At 27.2% G+C, this 19,659-nt stretch overlaps 2 protein-coding genes across 2 annotated transcripts in view; one reads left to right on the top strand and one right to left on the bottom strand.

Moving 5' to 3' along the window:
• Window positions 1–4,462: 4,462 nt before the first annotated feature.
• Window positions 4,463–19,659, bottom strand: part of LOC129913467 (cGMP-specific 3',5'-cyclic phosphodiesterase) — a 184,674-nt gene continuing 169,477 nt past the window's right edge. The window contains exons 12-14 of the mRNA XM_055992160.1: window positions 17,903–18,062; window positions 6,411–6,631; window positions 4,463–5,976 (exon numbers count right to left, since the gene is read on the bottom strand). Coding sequence (XP_055848135.1) covers window positions 5,591–5,976; window positions 6,411–6,631; window positions 17,903–18,062 — 767 coding nt within the window. The 3' untranslated portion in view covers window positions 4,463–5,590. The remainder of the gene's footprint in view (window positions 5,977–6,410; window positions 6,632–17,902; window positions 18,063–19,659) is intronic.
• Window positions 12,335–14,181, top strand: LOC129913472 (UDP-glycosyltransferase UGT5-like). Its single transcript, XM_055992169.1, has 3 exons — window positions 12,335–13,100; window positions 13,155–13,323; window positions 13,388–14,181. Exons 1-3 carry the CDS (start codon window positions 12,430–12,432, stop codon window positions 14,126–14,128), a joined length of 1,581 nt encoding a protein of 526 aa, XP_055848144.1. The 5' UTR covers window positions 12,335–12,429; the 3' UTR covers window positions 14,129–14,181.

Raw genomic sequence — 19,659 nt, 5'->3', positions numbered from 1 at the left:
TAAAAAATAACTTTATATTTAAATGTTGAATTAAAAAAAAAAATAAGTTAATTTTTTTTCAAAACTTCTATTAAATAAATTGCACGACTGGGGTCGCACGTACTTGCTCTTACTGTAAAAGTTACTCTAGTGTTAAAGCTTTAAAATTTGATATTTTCACGGAACTTTATAAGTGGTGCAAAAAAAAAAAATCTGTTTTTATAAATAATTAAATACCGCTTTATATGATCTTTTACAAAAAACCAAGTACTCCATTTTATTTCTTAATATAAAAAGGAATTTTTAGAAAAAAATTTTCGAAAATCGTTAGAGCCGTTTTTTAAAAAAATCATTTTTTATATATAAAAATTTTCTAACATTTTTCAAAAAAAAGTTGGTATGCCATTTTAAACAAATAATTAATTTACACATAAAAATGGAAATTCAAAATTTTTCACCAATTCGTTTAAAAAAAATGGATTTAAAAAAAAAAATTTTCAAGTATTTTTTAAAAATCGAAAAATGTGTTTTTTGAAAAATTTTTACCTAATTTTTTTAAATAATGATTGATTAAAGGTTTCTGTTTAAAAATTTTGGTCGAAATCCGTTTTGTCATTTGCGAGAAATTCATAAATCAAAAAAACCGTTCTATGGCAGGTACCGTTAGTAAAGGTACAAAAAATATTTTTTTTATTTCAAATCATAATAAATGTGACCAACAAGTTTGAAAATAAATGCATTTTATATTACGAAAAAGTTTTAAAAAGAACATGTTAAAATTTTGTCAATCATTTTTTTTTTTCAAAAATCTGAGTTCAATTACCATTCTTTCAAAAGACCTTCATTCAATTTACTCAATTTTAATTTTACAAATGTGGCTAAGCTTCTAGCTTTTAAAAAATGTGCATAATTATGTATATTTAAATATTGTAATTGTTGCCGTTGTGTTCAAATATTTTTTTTTTGTGTTTGAAATCAATTAATAAGAAAATTGCATCTATCGCTTGAACGATAAAAGATTGTCTCTCACGCCCATATATTTTTTTTCCTTGAATTTCCTAGACAATCTTTTGGCATCAATTAATTTATGAAATTTAAGAAAAATTTTTGAAAAAAATTTTTTGTTCACAAAAATCTTCAATTAAATTAAAAAAAAAAAAATCAAAACGGCAACACCGGAAATTTTTAATCTATAGAATTTAAAGTATTTTGAATAACCGACGTTTGAAAAAAAAAGATCATCAAAAACTAAGCTGTTCGGCCGGGTTCCCTAATATTGCAAATTTTTGAGGTTTAGTTACTCCACTATAATGGCAAAATTGCTTCAGAAATTGGCTGGGCAGTACCTTGCTATTCGATTCAATGAAATTCGACTACAGCGCCATCTCTTGTAAAATTGTTTTGTAATTCACTATAAATATGGCCTCAATTGAGCATAAGTCATGATATAACTATAATAAAAAAAAACCATTACAATTCCTATAAAAGCTAAACTAAAGAGATCTTATTAATTGAACAACTTTTTTAGACGACGAATAAGAATTATTAACGCTTTTTTACAGTTTGCAAACATTTTCTCTTGTTTTATTTTTATTCGAAATAAATTGACATGCACAAATATTGATTTTTTTTTATTTTACATTGTTTGTTTTTTATAATTTTAACATTTATCTAATTTAATTTCTTACATGTAATTTCAATAAATTCACAACTTAACAGAGAAGGAATTATTTATTAACAATCACAAGTACATTGTTGAGTTTATGTTTTTTTTTTTTATTATATTTCTAATATTTATAAATCTGTTTTGAGATTTTTTTAAGATATAGGTAGCTAAATATACAAAAAAAAAAAAAAAATCAAGATTTTTTATAAATTTTTTCTCAAAAGCTTAGTTAGTAAATTGCACTATAGATTTTAGTTTAAGTAAACAGTTACTACATAAGTAAGGTTTATTCTACATTAATTTTATTACTTTAAAAATTTTTTTTTTTGTTTCAAAAACGTGAAAATGTGTATTTTATTTATTCTTTTATTGCTATAGATTTTTTTTATATTTGAAAATATATGTCTCACAGAATTTCGTATAAAGATTAATAACATTAATATTAATTCTTAAATAATAGTTTTTTTTTTTAAATTTTTTTCACATAAATTTTAGTCAACTAAAATATAATATTTTTTCATTTAAAATAGTATCGATTTTTATTGAAGTTATAAATAGTAGCTTAGAGACTAAAATAAGCACATTTTTTTTTCTTTTTTGATTTTCTCTATAGTAAAAGTTGTTATAGCACTAAAAATATATTCTTTTTTTTAGATTAATTTACAAATTTTTAATTAATTTTTGACTTAGTGTTTTGAATTGTAAAATGCAAAGCTTATCACTTATGTAAGATATATAGTTTAAGTATAAATAGTGTGTGTTTTTTTTTATTTGTTTGTGTATAGGTTAGCTTTTTAGTGTTGAATTTTTTTTTTTTTGTGTAAGTATTTTTCTTAAGAAATCTATGACAGAAATCCATGGTTGACCTTAAATAGATCACATATTTTGACATTTACATAAAGAATAACGAAAATGTTGCTACATTCAATAGAAATTTATTTGTTTTTTTTTTTTTAATGTTTGCTTCTGAACGTAGAAATTTCCTCTGTTTTTGTGTTTTTACTATATAATTGCTTTTGATTTAAGTTTTTGTGCTCGCATTTTTTGATATTTTAGTTTCTGATTTTAGATTTTATTGTTTTAGTAATATTAAGTTTAGTATTAAATAGTCGGTTTTTAATGTACAAATAAGCTACCACATAAAATGGGTATGCGTCAAGTGCTGGTATTTTTTTGGTTTTGTATAATGACAGTTAGAAAAAACGAAATTATGTATTTTTAAGATATTTTTGGGTACACAGAAGTTAAGTTTCTGTTTTTGGAAATAACACCTAGTTACGATTGAAAGTAATTTACCTCTGGCATAGTTTCTTTTTTCTCCATTTTTAAAATGTAACTTAAATGATTAAATATATAAATATAAATTAACTATTTTACAGACAGAACTTTCACAAAATCTATTTTAATTAATTATTAAAGAAATTTATAATTTTTTTTTCGCACAGAAATATTCAGGAAATTTTCGATATAAGTTTAAAGTTTTTGACCAACCATGAAACTTGTTTTAACATTTTGTTTAAGATTAAACATAAACGGTCACTGTGGTGTATGTGTAACATTTTTTTTTTATTAAAAAAAAAAAACTTTTAAACTGACAATTCATAGTACCGTAAATATTATGACTTCCATCATTCACAATTTAAGTTATTGGGTATAAAGATATAGGGTAAAAGGCGATACAAATCGTCCCCCTAACCATGAAAAATTATTTTTTTTTATTTTTACTCTGCTTTCATTCATTGGTAAAAAATTCGCCGTTTAAAATCGATAATAAGAAGTAAATTTGAGCTTTTAATTTTACATGCCATGAAATCTTGGAGGTGTCACAATGCAATCAATCAATTAATTAGGCCATGAATGTTAATCTGTAAATCTGAAATTATGAATGTCCTCCGCTGACTCTTCAGTGCAGACGGCATTACAATTAAAAATTTGCGTAAATTAACGTAACTTACTGTAACGTTACATAACTTAACGTAACGTCAAAATACTTAATTAAATAGTCTATAATATTCACTACAATATTTTGTAATGTTCAGTATATGTTTTCCAAAGAAGACTTTTTCGATTTCGTATTTCGTAAGAGAGTTTGTATTTTCTCATTTGAAAAATTGAATTCAGAGTTTAAAATTTGGTGGTTGAATACAGGGTTGTTAAAAATCATTTTATTTTTAATACTCTACATTACAAATTAAAAAAAAAAAAATATTTATTGCAAAAAAAAATTGCATTAAAAAAAATTAATTGCAACTGAAAAATATTTGCATTAAAAAAAATTTGTATTGCAACTGAAAAATATTTGCAGTTTATGGCAAATAAAATAATTTTACATTGAAAGAAAAAATTCAATTCAAAATTTGTGCATTAAATATTTTTTTTTTTATATTCGTCGAATTTCTTACAATTTTGTCAATTTGACCATACAAATACTTTTTCAGCTATAATATTGATGATAATATTAGGTCAAAAAGTAAAATTTGTAAGAAATTCGATGAGTAGGTATTAAAAAAAAATTTTATGTACACATTAATTACTATTTATTTTGAATATTTTTTGAATATTTTTTTTCAATGCAGCAAATTTTTTAAAATGCAATTTTTTTTTTCAATGCAAAATTATTTTATTTGCAATAATGATTTTATTTTCAATGCAATTTTTTTTTTCATTTACAGTAAACTTTTTTTAATGCAAAATATAACAGCAATACATTTTTTGTTAATGCAAATATTTTTTAGTTGCAATGATTTTTTTTTTCAATGCATATTTTTTTATTTGCAATAAATATTTTTTTTTAATTTCAAATGCATTTTTTTAAAAATTGATATTTTTACAACCCTGGTTTAACATAGGCAAGGTACTATATCTAGGTAAAAATTTCACCTTTATAAGGCCTTGCTTTGTGAGAAATTAAAACAAAATTGTACCTAACCTTTCATCTTTACCTTCAAAGAAAATTTAACAAAAAATGAAGCTTTTATCAAAAAAACATTCATTCATGTATACGTGCAAAAACACCTGCGGCGCGTAGTTCAACATTCTTTCGTAAATTCCTTAAACCAAAAAAAAACCTCTATCCTAGATTTCTCACAATATAATTTTTTCTTCCTCAAAAATACATAAATTAATTTATTTTTTTGTAACAAAAAGGTTAATTTAATCAATATTAAACCATGTTAATTCAAATACACCACACACATTCCTTTTTTTTTTTTGTTATTATCAGAACACAGCATGTGTTGCTCATATTAAGAAACACACAACTCAAATTTGTAATCTCATTTAATTAACAAAAACAAAAATAGCGAAAAAAAAATTGTTTTCAACAAAAAAAAAAAAAAAAACCAAAACTTTCTGTATGATAACCCCTCTAGCGTAGATTTTGTGTTTCAACAGGTACTGGTTCATGCGATACATGTATATACCCCCAGCAGTCTTAACCACGAAAAGCTAAAAGATTATTATTTCCAGAGGTAAACACTGACTGAGAAAGGACGGAAAAAGCAACTTTTTGGGTTAACAAGTTTCGTAAACTTGAAACAAAGAAGCTAACAGTGAAAACAATCACTAACCTTCTTCAAGGACTAAATAATAACGCCGATAACGATGAAGGCAGCGAAGATCATGACTATACGATGAAGTCAAGTCAAGTCAACACGAAAGAATTAAACTATTACAAAAAGATAATAATCCGGCGGCAGAGCGCGGCGTGTTACAGTAAACCTACCTGTTGCTTGAGGAAACCTCTTTATCTACTTTTACACGAGTCTACAAATTTGCTCCTGTACACATACAACATCGCATTTCTGCTTTTTTGTTTGTTTTGTGATAAAAATTTAAACCAATTAGAATTTTTGTTTTTCACAATAAAAAAGCCCAACTCCAGGGCGCATACTATGTTGCGTTACCTGAAGATGGGTGTTTTAAATTCTAATTGGACGGTTTTCGTCACAAAAGCGCACACAGCTTTGAGCGCTTCTTTGACTTGTCAGGCATTTGGTTTGATGATTGTGGACTTGTGGGACTCTTGTCTGCATTTGTTGAATCATGAGATGACAGTTTAGAGTCCTTAGACGACGTTATGTCAGTTGGTTGAATATCCAAGAGTGGTTTTAGGGGTGTTTTTGGCTTTGCTCCATCCATGCTATTGTACAAGGTCTTGCTAAGCTTGGAACGAACCACTTTGCCAAGTGCTCCGGTCTTTTTCATGCTGCTAAATCGCGATCCACGGTGTTCAGGTGTTGATGTGTCATTTGATTCACCACCGCTGGCATGTTGACAGTTTAGCGTTGTAACTGTGAATTCAATATCCTTTATTTCCTCTTCCTTGCAAGCTGTAAAAAGGAACAAAAAAAAAGAAGGACGATGGCATTGAGTTAAGTGAAATTGATTTTTACATAAAAAAGGGAAGGTAATTTGTCTTCAACGCGTGTTTCACATTGGGGTATTTGACGTGATATACTGACACATAAAAGTGGAAAAAAATTAAACTGTCAGGGGGATTATTTACAGCTTGGTAATTTTGGTGGAGAAAATTGTCTCATATCTCTTTTTTTCTACCAAAGACGTTAAACATTTTCGAAGTTATTAAAATTTTGTTAACTTTTATATCAAAATACCCCAATGTGTTTTATTACATGTTAAAAAATTCTACCAAAAAAATTGCTTAACTGCATCGTCGCCTGCATCTGACACTTAAAAATGTAGTTACAAAAAAAAAGAGAAGAATAATACCTCTTTCTTTTTTTGTTTGGTTTTTCTTTCTTACCTGCAAATTCTTCAACGGGCTTATCGATAGTATCATGGTCGATCCATGTCAAACCCATTTCGACTTTTTCCGCCAGATCCTGCCAATTACGTCGATTTTCCATTGTCCCTTCGTACAATGGTGTTATCCATGGAAAGGCATCACACAATACACGGTATAATGGCAGACAAATGATATCAATAAAGCCAACTTGCATTTTTGGTAATTCGTCCTTGCGTTCTCTGTGGAAAATTGAAAGAAAAAGAAGAAAAAAAGGAAAGAAAAATGTTATTTATGTCCTATTAAGTGAGAACAGAAAAGAATAGTATAATTTTTCAGCTTTGACTTATATGCAAGTGTAGATGAAACTGGTATTTCAGGATTTAAATGAATTTACATTACTTGGAAAATGAAGATTTTAGTAAAAGACAGACACAATAAAGACTTTAGGTGTAACAATTTTATTTTAATTTCGGTGAAAATCTTACAGCAGGTTCGAAACTCTACATTGTTTTTAAAATACTGTATTTTTTTTAAATTAAGTAGGTATTATTAAAATATTGTAAACATTTTTGGAATTCTATATTTTACTTATGCTTGGTTTCCTAATAGTAGGAGATCAAATTTAAATCACCGAAATATTAAATTGAATTATAAAAATCTGTAATTCAACTAAAATACACAGGAGCCAAAAACTAAGTCAAATCAAAAATTTGGCAGATACGTGTCAAGTTATTTTGTGTTTGCTCTCTAATAAACATAAACATTATTCCAAATACCTTTCGTGCTGATTTTTGGTGAATTATTTCTCAAACATTGAATTTCACGGTTTTGACTTTTAAACGTGAATATCTCGAGTAGCAGATTTTTTTACATTTTTGGTTTGTATGTGTGACTTATATAATTTAACAATATCTATCGATTACAGTATCAATCTTTTTTCTACCACTTTTTGTTATGGAAATAGCTTTTTTACCTTTTTCTAAATTTACCTCAGTTTCCCCTTCTAAAATGTAAAATTTCTAAAAACTAAAATTTTTTCTAACTTATCAAATAAAACTTATTTAAAAAATCTTTTATTCTGATTTTTGGTGAATTATTTCTCAAATATTGAATTTGAGTGCCATGACTTTAAAAAGACTATATCTCAAGTTGTAGACTTTTTACATTATTTATTTGTATGTGTGGCTTTCATATATTTATAATTTCTATCGATACCAATTTAAATTTTATTTCTATCACGTTTTGCTTAGAAAATAGATTTTTGCCCTTTTTCTAAATTCACCTTTGTTTATCCTACTCAAGCTTCAAATTTTAAAAAATCCTGAAAATGAAAATTTTGAAATTAAATTTCCTATGACATATGTATTATTTTTTTAGAACTCTTAGGCTTGGCATATAAGCAGGGTCACGTATTCAAAAATACGCAAAAATAAACTTTAAGGCTTGGCAACCCTATGCCTTGACAGGATATCGCATACGTATTGACGTTTTATGTCTCTATCATTTTCTTCTGATTAAATAGAGAGAGCAATAGTCAAAACGTTAATGAACGTATGCCGTAGTTCGACCCCAGTCTTAATACATATTCAGAATATGAATTTGTGTTAATTTAGCCTACTCACATTATTGAACCCCCAAAAAAACATAACAGTGAGCGATTTAAAGCTGCTAGACTTTTAAATTAGTTATACGCATAAGGCTTTAAAACTGCATACTCACATTTTGGTTATACTTGCACTCCCAAAATTTGCTGTGGGTTCGCGGTCTAATACCAAAGACATAAAATTTCAAAAAAATCATTTTAATAAAAAAAATGTTTTGGTCGCACCGACCTCACTATTTAAGGGTATGGAAAAAAGGCGTCTGCCGATTTTTCATATCATAAAAATTGGCTCAGCCGTTTTGGACGAGTTTCATAAGAAGGCACAAGAATTTTATGTATGTATTAGATTTGTTGTTATATGTGTTTTTATTGAAAAAGGCTCACACACTAAAGAGTAAAAAATTGGAAATAAATACTAGAAAAGGTGGAACGAAGTCCGCCGGGTCATTGAAACATAGGATTGCCACCTTTGAATGCTTCACGGTTGTTTTATACCATGTAAGTTTTTACGTTTAAAATTAATACAAATTAAATTAAAAAAAGTACGCATACGCCATAGTGAACAATTGTTAATTTGAATTTTTGTAATTGTTTTGTCATTTTAGCCCTGATTTTTTAATCGTCAGTTAGATTATCAGAAGAATAAATGTCCTAGGAATAAGCTCTAACTGAGGTTTATCTGACTATTGAAAAAATTAGCCTTTAAAACCGCTCATGAGAATTTTTTGTGCTTAATGAAATTGTACTTGACTAAAACCACTAATTAACAGTAATAGAGCTTTTTTCTAATGAATTTAGGTATACAAAAAAATTTGGATACACTGAAAAAAAAAAAATAGTGAATTCTGATATTTTTCAATAGGTATCAATAAATATTTGATAGTTAAAATGTCACGGTTATATTTGTTTAATTGATAATAAAATATCAATTCGTCAAAAACATTTTTTTTTTTTTAAATTAAAACAGTCCATAGTTTTCACAAAACCAGGTTCACATAAAAGACGATAAAAGCTAGACGGGCAAAAACGGGCAGACGTGTTTTTTTTTGTTTTTGCTTTTTTTAATATGATACCAAAAATGTTACCGAATAACACCGAATGATATAACAAAAGGTCCATTGAAAAAGCAGACATTAAAAAAATAACTGTCTTTTTAATTACATTTAATAGTGGAGTAACTAAAGCTCAAAAATTGGCAATATTAGGGAACCCGGCCGAACAGCTTAGATTTTGATGATCTTTTTTTTTCAAACGTCGGTTATTAAAAATACTTTAAAGTCTATAGATTAAAAATTGCCGGTGTTGCCGTTTTGATTTTTTAAATTTAATTCAAGATTTTTGTGAACAAAAACAAATTTTTTTCAAAAACTTTTCTTAAATTTCATAAATTAATTGATGCCAAAAGATTGTCTAGGAAATTCAAGGAAAAAAAAATATATGGGAATGAGGGACAATCTTCCATAGTTCAAGCGATAGATGCAATTTTCTTATTAATTGACTTCAAGCACAAAAAAACAAATATTTGAACACAACGGCAACACCTACAATATTCAAATATACATTTTTTAAATGCTAGAAGCTTAGTCATATATGTAAAATTAAAATTAAGTTAATTGAATGAACGGCTTTTGAAAAAATGGTAATTGAACTCAAATTTTTGAAAAAAAAAAATTATTGAAAAAATTTTAACATGTCGTTTTTTAAACTTGGTCGTAATATAAAATGCATTTATTTTCAAATTTTTTTTGGCCGCATTTATTATGATTTCAAATTATAAAAGGAAATGTCAATATGTATTACGGTTTATGAAAAAAAATTAAAAAGTATTTCATTTTCGAAGAACTTTTTTTAATAAAAGTTTTGAAAAAAAATGTAACTTATTTTTTTTTTAAAGTTCAACATCTAAACATAAAATTATTTTTTATTCATTTAATAACCCTTACTGTTGAAAGTTAAATAGCAAAAATTAAAAGTTCTTATTTACCACAGTCTTTGAGAAAATTAATTATTTCAATGCCAAAATTCAGTTTTAATAAAAAAAACCATTGAAATTGAAGTAATTTTTCATTTTTTTTTTCAAAAGTGTGATATATTTTACCTTTTTTGCTTCGAAATTCAACTGATAATATTTATGGCCAAACACTTTTTTTAAATAAATTCATATTTTATTAGAAAAAGTTTGGAAAAAAGTAATTTTAAATTTAAATAAATTCTTTTATTGTGGGCTTAAAGTCAATTTTATTCAATTTTTATATATTATATTTTTTGGCGCAACGTTTCAGGGATGGTTATCCCCTTCATCAGGCCTTTAAATAAAAATATTTTAAATAATTAATAAAATATTTATAAATTACAAAGTTGGAAAACTTACAAAATATAAACAATATTTGATGAAAACAAAATTATTTATGATTTTTACAAAATAAGCAAAATATTTAAAATGAAAACAAACTCAAAATTTAGTAGTAAAAAATACATAAGTAAGGTAATTTAACTTTTAGCTAAATGACTATATATAATACTAAGACCATCGCAGTCCGATCTTCTGTTGACAACATTTTCGTTCTTTTGAATGTGCAGCATTTCTAATAGCATACGTTTAGAATAATGATTTTCTTGTTGTAAGATTTTTACATTATCAAAATCTGGTCTGTGGTCTTCCTCTAAACAATGCATAGCTAGCGCCGTTTTTTGTGAGTTACCGGTTCTCACATCTGATTTGTGTCCGGATATCCTGTTTTTTAGTTTTTGTTTCGATGTTCCAATATAAACTTTTGAACAAGTATTATTTCCACCTAAACAAGTAATCTGGTATACCACGTCCGATTTGTCTTCTTTTTTAGTTTCGTCTTTTAGTTTGGTAAACACATTTGTTTTTAGTGTATTGGAAGATTTGAAAGCTATTTTTATCCTTTCCTTATCTCTTATTGGAGCATTTGTTAGTCTTTCCGAAAGTTGTGGAACATATATAGAACTTCTATATATTCTTTGTTGACCACCATCAACATTTCCAGGTGTTGTTCTTCCATTATTATAATTTGCAATCAAAGATTTAGTAATTTGTATTGGAAATGAATTTGCCGAAAGTGTTTCTGAGATAATTTTTATGTTTTTTTGAATAAAAGAAGAGTCACTATTATCCAAAACTCTATTTATAAAATTTTTAGCCGTGTTAATTATAATATATAAGAAAAGTCACCAAATTTGTTAAAGTAATTTTAAATTTTTCTAATAACATTTTTTTTTTTTTTAATTCTGAGTTTGAGGACCATTTTTTCAAAAAGTCTTGATTAAATTTAGTGGATTTAAATTTAAGAGATAAGAATGAGCTTCTGGCTTTTTAAAAATGTATTTTAAAATATTGTAGGTGTTGCCGTTGTTTTCAAAATATATTTTTTGTGTTTGAGGTCAGAATGTTAGAAAATTGCATTTATCGCTTAAACGATGGAAGATTGTCCCTTACTGCCTTTAATATATTTTCCTTAAATTACCTAGAGAATCTTTTGCTATCATTTGTTTTATGAAATTTTAGCAAAAAAAATGGTTTTGTTAAAAAAAAATTAATTTTAATTTTAAAAAACAATACGGCAACACCGGCAATTTTTAATCTATAGACTTTAAAGTATTTTTAATTACCTACGTTTGAAAAAAAAATCGTCAAAATCAGAGCTGTTCGGCCGGGTTCCCTAATAATTTGCTTTAGTTACTCTACTATAAAATAAATTAATTTAACAATAAATTAAAGCTTCAAGTACAACAAATATATTTAAATAAAGTACACACCTGCAACGGAAACTTCCAAAACAAAAATTTTATGTAAAACAATAGAAACAAAAAAAAAATAATAATTGCCGATGTTATTTTTCACACAAAATAACTGAACCACATTAAAGGATTACAATCAATGACTTTCAACTGATGCTGTGGCTAAATGCATGCATAAAAACAAAAAAAAAAAAACGGGACATTATTCCGTGGGTATTTAAGAGTAGCCAAACAAAAAATCACTTCTCAACTCCACATTTTGCAAAAAAGTTATATGAGCGGGTTTTGGAGTTGAATACCCCTATGTGAGTCGTAATCAGCTTTTCACTCTTAAATGAGCAGATTTTACTATCTTATCATTTAATCTGCAATTTAAAATAAATTTGTCAATCAAAAATGTAAATATCTAACATACGTCACACTTCAACATGATAATATTCATCATAATCAATCCAAAAGCCCCTACGCGTTCACACACCGGCCGCGGCCACCAACCATTTCATTTAGTTTATGTACATATGTATGTATCTAATCTAATCGTAGGCCAATGTCTAGCGTTCATATCTTTTCATTCATAATATCAGCTACTCATGAGTTTAGTTGTGCTCGCAGCTTTTACCGATCTAAACGCACGACCCCAGTCGGTAGCAATCTGTAGTGTAGCTAAAAATGAAGTCTCAAAAAGTTGTACTTATTGGTGTGTTTCTAATGCAATGCATGAGTTACGTCATTTCTTCAAATATACTCGGAATTTTTCTCACTCATAGCCCATCGCATGTAATTGTGCACATGGGCGTAGTGCGGGCACTAGTTAAACAAGGCCACAACGTAACCGTGATAACTTCAATGAAATTAAATGATCCTAACCCAGGTTATCGCCTTATCTATCTTAAAACTTTACAGCATACACAAAATGAAACATTTACAATGATTGACAATATCAACCGTGCACCTTTTTATCTCAAGCCAGCTAAGTGGTATCAAGCTGTCAAAGGAATGGTCGATAAATATTCAAACTATCCTTCAGATCCGGATTTCATAAGTTTTAAAAAAGAAAATAATCATTTTGATCTAATGTTATTGGGCTATCAATATAATGAAGCTAATTTGGGAGAAGCTGCTGATTTCAAATGTCCCACAGTCCTTATCTGGATGATGCAACCATTTGGACATATTTCTCGATTGATTGGTAATCCCAATCTTCCGGCAGTTGTTCCATTTTCTCCGTTCATTACTCCAAATGCAATGAACTTTTTTAATAGAGTGTTGAATTATATAATTTATATATTTGAAGCAATGGTTTCTCAACTTTCAAATTGTGTTTTGGAAGCTTTATATGAGTAAGTAAATGCCCAAATGTTAAAATTCAAACTTTTATTTATATTTATTTGTAGCAAATACTATCCAAGTCCTAAGTATCCATCATATAAGGAGATGTCGAAAAATGTCTCTCTTATACTTTACAATCATCATTTTAGTGAACTTCCCATAAGACCTTTAGTACCGAGTCTTATAGAAATTGGAGGAATTCAAATTAAAGAAGAACCAGATCCATTGCCAAAGGTTCTTACATTTTTTTTAACAAACTTTCAAATAAATTTTATTAATTTTCTTCTATTTTTCAAAGGATATTCAAGAATTTCTGGACAACTCACCACAAGGAGTCATATATTTCAGTCTTGGCTCAAATGCTTGTGGTCTTCACGTAAAAGAAACAACTATCAAAATGATATTTGAAGTCTTAAGTTCTCTCAAATACAATGTAATTTGGAAGCTTGATGAAATCCAACATCCAGGAAATGCATCAAATATCCTATTCAAAACATGGTTGCCACAAGATGACATATTACCTCACAAGAACGTCAAACTATTTATAACTCATGCAGGCAAAGGTGGTGTAACCGAAGCAGAGTATCATCAAGTTCCAATGGTTGCATTGCCTATTATGGACGATCAACATGGAAATGCAAAGATAATGTCAGAAAAAGGACATGGTTTTGTTTTAGATCACGAAACAATGACGAAGGAAATGTTCCAAAATGCTGTCAATGAAGTTATGGAAAATGACAAGTATAGAAAGGCTGTGGAGAAATTTTCAAAACTCTACAAAGATCGACCATTAACTGCCCAACAAACTGCGGTCTATTGGATAGAATATGTTATCAGACATAAAGGTGCTCCTCATATGCAGAGTCCTTTGAAAGATTTAAATGTCTTACAGGAGCATAGTATTGATGTTATATTGTTTTTGATGGGTATTTTATATTTGACATGGAAATTAGGAAAAATGATCATCAAATTAATGATAAAATTTGTGCGAAATTACGTCTTTCGGAGGAATACAAAGCTGGAAAATAAAAAGGAGTAGGAGGATGCTTGTTTTAAAGTTTTGTCAGAATAAAATCCGGACCTGAACTTTTATCATGAGTGTTTTGATCAAATAATTTATTTTTATATCTTAGCAAAAGACAAAGTGTATAATATTTAAAAAAAAAAACCAATAACATATAAATTATTGAATTGAGTTAAACATGTTTTAATTTTTGATGTGTACTATCTTTGTTCCTGAGGTTCAAAAATTGATATTTTTGTTTTATAGAATAAATATTTCTTTAGAAAAAATTATATCATGATATCGATGATTTAATTTGTGATAAACACAATAGTAAATTATCAGTCGTATTTATTAGATTTTTGTCTACTTATACACTACACAACTTTTTTCAAATTGTTGGATATATGCTTTATTTAGTAAAAATAATAATCACATTTTCCAAACTTAAACAGTTGTATAAAGTTATACAAAGTTTATAAATAACGGGGTATTTGTTTAAAATATAGGATTTTAATATTTTTATTTGTGATAAGAAAGTTATTTAAATTGGAGAAGCATATATACTAGGGTGGACCAAAAAAATTATTTTTCATTATTTTGATTTGCTCTACCGATAACTTGTTTTCTCGACACAAAATAATGCTACCATAATTTTTTCAGAATTTTTCGATGATGTTTAGGGGTTGCGCGCACCCCTTTTATAAAAAAAAATAAGCTCTTTTAGTTTTTATTTTTTTTATAGCTTAAATAATTTTTTAATCGAAAAACTGTTTGATTAAAAAGTATTGAGTTTCAATAGATCTACTTACATCAATTTTTCTTTTTTCAAAAAAAAATATTTTTGACTAATTACCAATCGTTAGAAGTCGAAATTACTGATAAATGCTGGGAAAAAAGCCTTAAAACTATGTTTTACTCTTTTTTATAACGGTTAAAATTATTTTTATCGTATTCCTCATCAAATTTACTATAAAAACAGTGCTTTTATTTTGCTCAATTCTTCTTAAATTGATAAAAGAAAAATAATTTTTAAAAAAGATCGTACCAAAACAAGTGAAGGAAAAATGGGGGAGGGTACTATATCTTGGGCGCCGAGATTTGATAACGGTATTTTGTAGAGGAGTTAAATACAATCATTTTTTACTATAGGAGGGGTGGTCTATCTGGCTCCGTTTAGGCGGGAATGGCAATTTTCTAAAAAATGACTTTAAATAATAAAAAAAAATATTAAAAAACAGTGGCAACACTTACAGTTATGAATGATACTTTTTTCAAAAGCTAGAACTGTACACTTTATTCTAATTTTAAAGTGTAGTTATTTCAATCAATTGTTTTTGAAATAATCGATTTAAAAGTAAAAAATTGGAAAAAAAAGTTTAAAAAAACACATTAAATACTATTTTTGTCAAGATTGTGGATTACAATACAAAAAATGGCTGATAAAATAAAGTGTCACAATTGATTCCTTATCAAATACTGACGTCCACATGTTTGAACGCTTCCTAGTTTTTGAGAAAATTGAAAAATAAAAAAAATTCTTTTTTTCTATTTGTTATTTTCATTTGATTAGGTTTGTAGGCTTACATTCATTATTTTATTCTTATTAATTATTTTCACTATAAAGGCTTTTGTTTGGCAAACAACAAAGATTATTACAGGTATTAGTAATGTGACAATTTTTGCCATCAAATCAAAAAATGTTATTTTAAGATATAAGTAAAAACAAAAACACAAACGAAAAAAAAAATTGTTTTTGACCTTTTTCTCATTATATTTTTTAGATTATGTGAAAAAAAATGATCAAAAAGTTTAAGATCTTTTAATTATTTGCAACTTTCATAATAAGGGAAGTGGGGAAAGACCGCCCCTTTAGTGTTTAACCGTCGTAAAAACCAATAAAAAACGTCTTTTAATTAAAATAAAGTGTTTATTTATTAACTTTAATGTTTTTGTAGGAAATCTCATTATTAAAAAAAAATTTAAATTGCTGAACAAAAGATAATACGTTTTGAAAAAACATCTAAAAAAAAAAACCGTCTTGCCCCCACATGGGGGCAAGACCGCCCTATCAACTTCAGTTGATAATAAAACCGTTTCTGTCTTAAAATTTGGAATCTTTTTGCAATAATCACAAACATATGCTTTATTTTCATTGGTTCCCAACATTTATTACAAAAAAAGGAAAAGTTAAGACTTTTTAATATTTCATTTAAAAAAGTACAAATTTCTTTTCACATAAAACATGACGATTTGATGAAAAATCACAAAATTTACTATAACTTTTCAGAATTTCAACCAAACTTGCTCATACTTACAGACATAATCGATCTTACCAGAAGCCATTTACTTTATATTAAAAATCCTACCAATTTAAAATTTTTTCATTCAACATAGTACAAAAACCGTCTTGCCCCCACTTCCCCTATACACTGAGGGAAAAAACAACTTTTAAATCAACGAAAACCACGTTGATTCAACAATTTTTCGGAATGATTTTGCGTTGAAGACGAAAATTTTATAATCAAAGTAGAACATCGTAAGTTTAAAGTCGTTTGCCGTTATAAAACATTTTTAAATCAAAGTTGTTTCAACTTTGAAAAAAAGCATCAATTTATTAAAAAAAAAGAAAAAATTGGCAGCCGCTGAGGATCGAACCTACAACTCTTCTTGGGTCACTAGGCGAATGCTTTACCACTGTGCTATCTCACTGTTCTAAATTAAAGTGATAAAATGCTACAAAAACTGAAGTATGACAAAAATAAAAAAATTTCTTAAGTTGTTTGAATTTTAATTTAAATATATTTTATGTTAGTTTTTTCATCATTAAATCAACGTTGTATAGGTTGTATGTCAGTGTATAGGTTAATTTGTTCGATAGTTGAATTTTAAAGAGAGAAACTTTTGAAAGAACGTTTAAAATCGCGTTTTTTTCCCCATCCCAATTTTTCCCATCTCACATTCACTTTTTATTTGATATTCTTCTCAACTCAATCAAATTTTTAAGCTTCACTTGCTATAAGATAATTTAAGTCTTAATGTGTAAGCATTTAATCGAAATAAAAACTAAACTAAATTCTTCATTACTCATTTTCTAAAAAAATTTTTGACCTTGAAAACCGGGATGAGATTTTTCTATTTTATTTTTATTTTCGTTTAAATGTATAAACGAATATTTAGAGCAAACATATTTTATCTAATATGAGGTTTACAAACAATTTTTTCTGACGAAATAGAACAAGGTCCGTAAACAAACAAGATCATCTGCAGGGCCGAACGTTATTTTGGAATATTTTAAGCACTTAAATTAATTGAATTAATTTTCTGGAGTTGTTTATTAAATAAATTTCAAGTGCCCAAAAACGCAAGAACTTTGAGTTTAAGTCGTGCTATTTTAGCACCACAATTCGATAAGGTTAAACAAATTGCAACGTATTTAGTAGCAAAATCAATTAAAAAGTTGCGCGAAAAAAAGTTTGTGATTTTGTCAACGCAACCTAATAACATTTTTGTTAATTTGTCAATTTCCACATTTTTTTTTTTTATATCTAGCTAATTTTTCTTAATAAAAAAAGTTTTTGACACATGGTAGAAAACTGAATATATTCTCTAAATGCATTAGAAAACAAATTTTATGTGTTTGTGAATGCAAAAAATATTGACGCACACAAAGAACAACAATTTTAATTGCAAGATATTGGACAAATTCGATTTTTTCCTTTGTGATCAACTTGCTATAAGCCATTTGTATCGCCAAAAAAAAACATCATAAATCATGACATACAAGAAAAAACAAAAACAAATTCTTACCTGTCCATCATTGCCACAGGCTGCGTATTCAACTGCAATTTTTCCAAATCACCTTGATCAAAAAACTCATCTGCAACCAGCTTTGCCACTCTATGCTGCACTTCCCAAGGCTTAGCAATAGCGCTCACATCACAGGCTGTCATCATCATTCCACATAACACTATACAAAGGATAGAAAACAACACAAAAAAAAAAAGTTCGATTAGCAAAAGGAAAGTAAAAACCCGAAAAAATAAATTGACTCCCAAAGGCATAAAATATAAAAAACTAAACTGTATGTCAGGAATTCGATAGAAATAGGTGGATATAGTTTTGTTTTTTGTTCAATGGAACTCCAATGTTCCAAGTACTGTTTTTGGCACCATATCAATTTTTTTTAAGCTGGTTGAGTTGTTTTAGGAAATTCATATTTATTTCAAGGACCATTGAGAGATTGATGAATTTCATTTGTCACTAAGCCTTTTTTATTTGAAGTTTGTTGATTCATTTCATCCGCGCCATCATCGTCATCACAACAGAAACTTTTATATCATGAATCATATTATTTGAAATGGTTTCATTTACAGAATAAGTTTATAGCACACGTGGCATATGGATGAATTGATTTTAAATCTGTATTTGTTACTAGATTCTGGGAAATAATTTGAAGAGAGCTTTTACTGTGATAAAAATATACTTATTATTATTTTTTCATCGAAATCTTTTTTCATTAGAAACTAGGTATATTTAAAAACTTCAACACAAATAATCATTTTTAACAAAAAAAAAAAAAACAAAACCGAATTCCATGGATAAAAACTGGGTTTTATGGTTTTCTCATAGTTCAACTGGACGAAATTGAAATAGGACCAAACTGCAGGCACCAGCTTTCCAATAAAAAAAGAATTTTCAAAATTGGTTCACTTAGTCCAAAGTTATGAGGTTACAAACACAAAAAAATACAAACGAATTGAATAAGTCCTTGGGTAAAAATACTTTGTATTGATGAATTTCAGTGTTTTAATAATTTTTTCAAAAACTCAAAAAAATAAAAACCTAAAAATTTCAAAATAATTAAATCTTTCGAAATATTGACTTTACGGGCCATATTATTCACTAGCTTAAAAAATGCATCTGGATGTAAAGAAATTGAAATGTCAAAAATAAATCCAACTATTTTTTAACTATTTTCTAGTTAAAATCGGGATAACTATTTTGGATTTGGATTTATTTTTGACATTTGACAATTTTACATCCAGTACCCTATTTCACCAACTTACAAATTTGTAATTACAAGTAATTTTCACAATATTTGTGAAAAAATCGATAAACTTGGTTTCACTACAATTTTAAATTTGTGAAAAAATCCATTTTCTGTTTCACCGAAACTTGTATTTTACAAGTAACAAATTTGTGAGCTTTCAAGTTTTTATTGGGTTTCTGTTTCACCAAAAAAAAAAGTTACAAGTTTCTATTTATTTGTCAAAATTTTCTACAAGAGCCAAGACGTATGTCATTTTTGCTACAATTTTTTGTAAAAACCGTATTTTGAGTGATTAAAGTGTTTAAAATGGCCTTACGCCGGCCGAAGGCCATTATTATTATTTTTAGAAGAGCCATGTTATTATTATTCAGGGTAAAAATGAATTTGAAATAAAAAAAAAATCATTTATTGCAAGTAAAATTCATAATGAAAAAAAAATTGCATTAAACAAATTTTTATGGCAACTGAAAAATATTTGCATTAAAAAAAATATTTATTGCAAATAAAAAAATTT

Source organism: Episyrphus balteatus, chromosome 3, assembly GCF_945859705.1.
Source record: "Episyrphus balteatus chromosome 3, idEpiBalt1.1, whole genome shotgun sequence".
Classification (NCBI taxonomy): domain Eukaryota; kingdom Metazoa; phylum Arthropoda; class Insecta; order Diptera; family Syrphidae; genus Episyrphus; species Episyrphus balteatus.
This window is presented reverse-complemented; position numbering and strand designations above follow the sequence as displayed.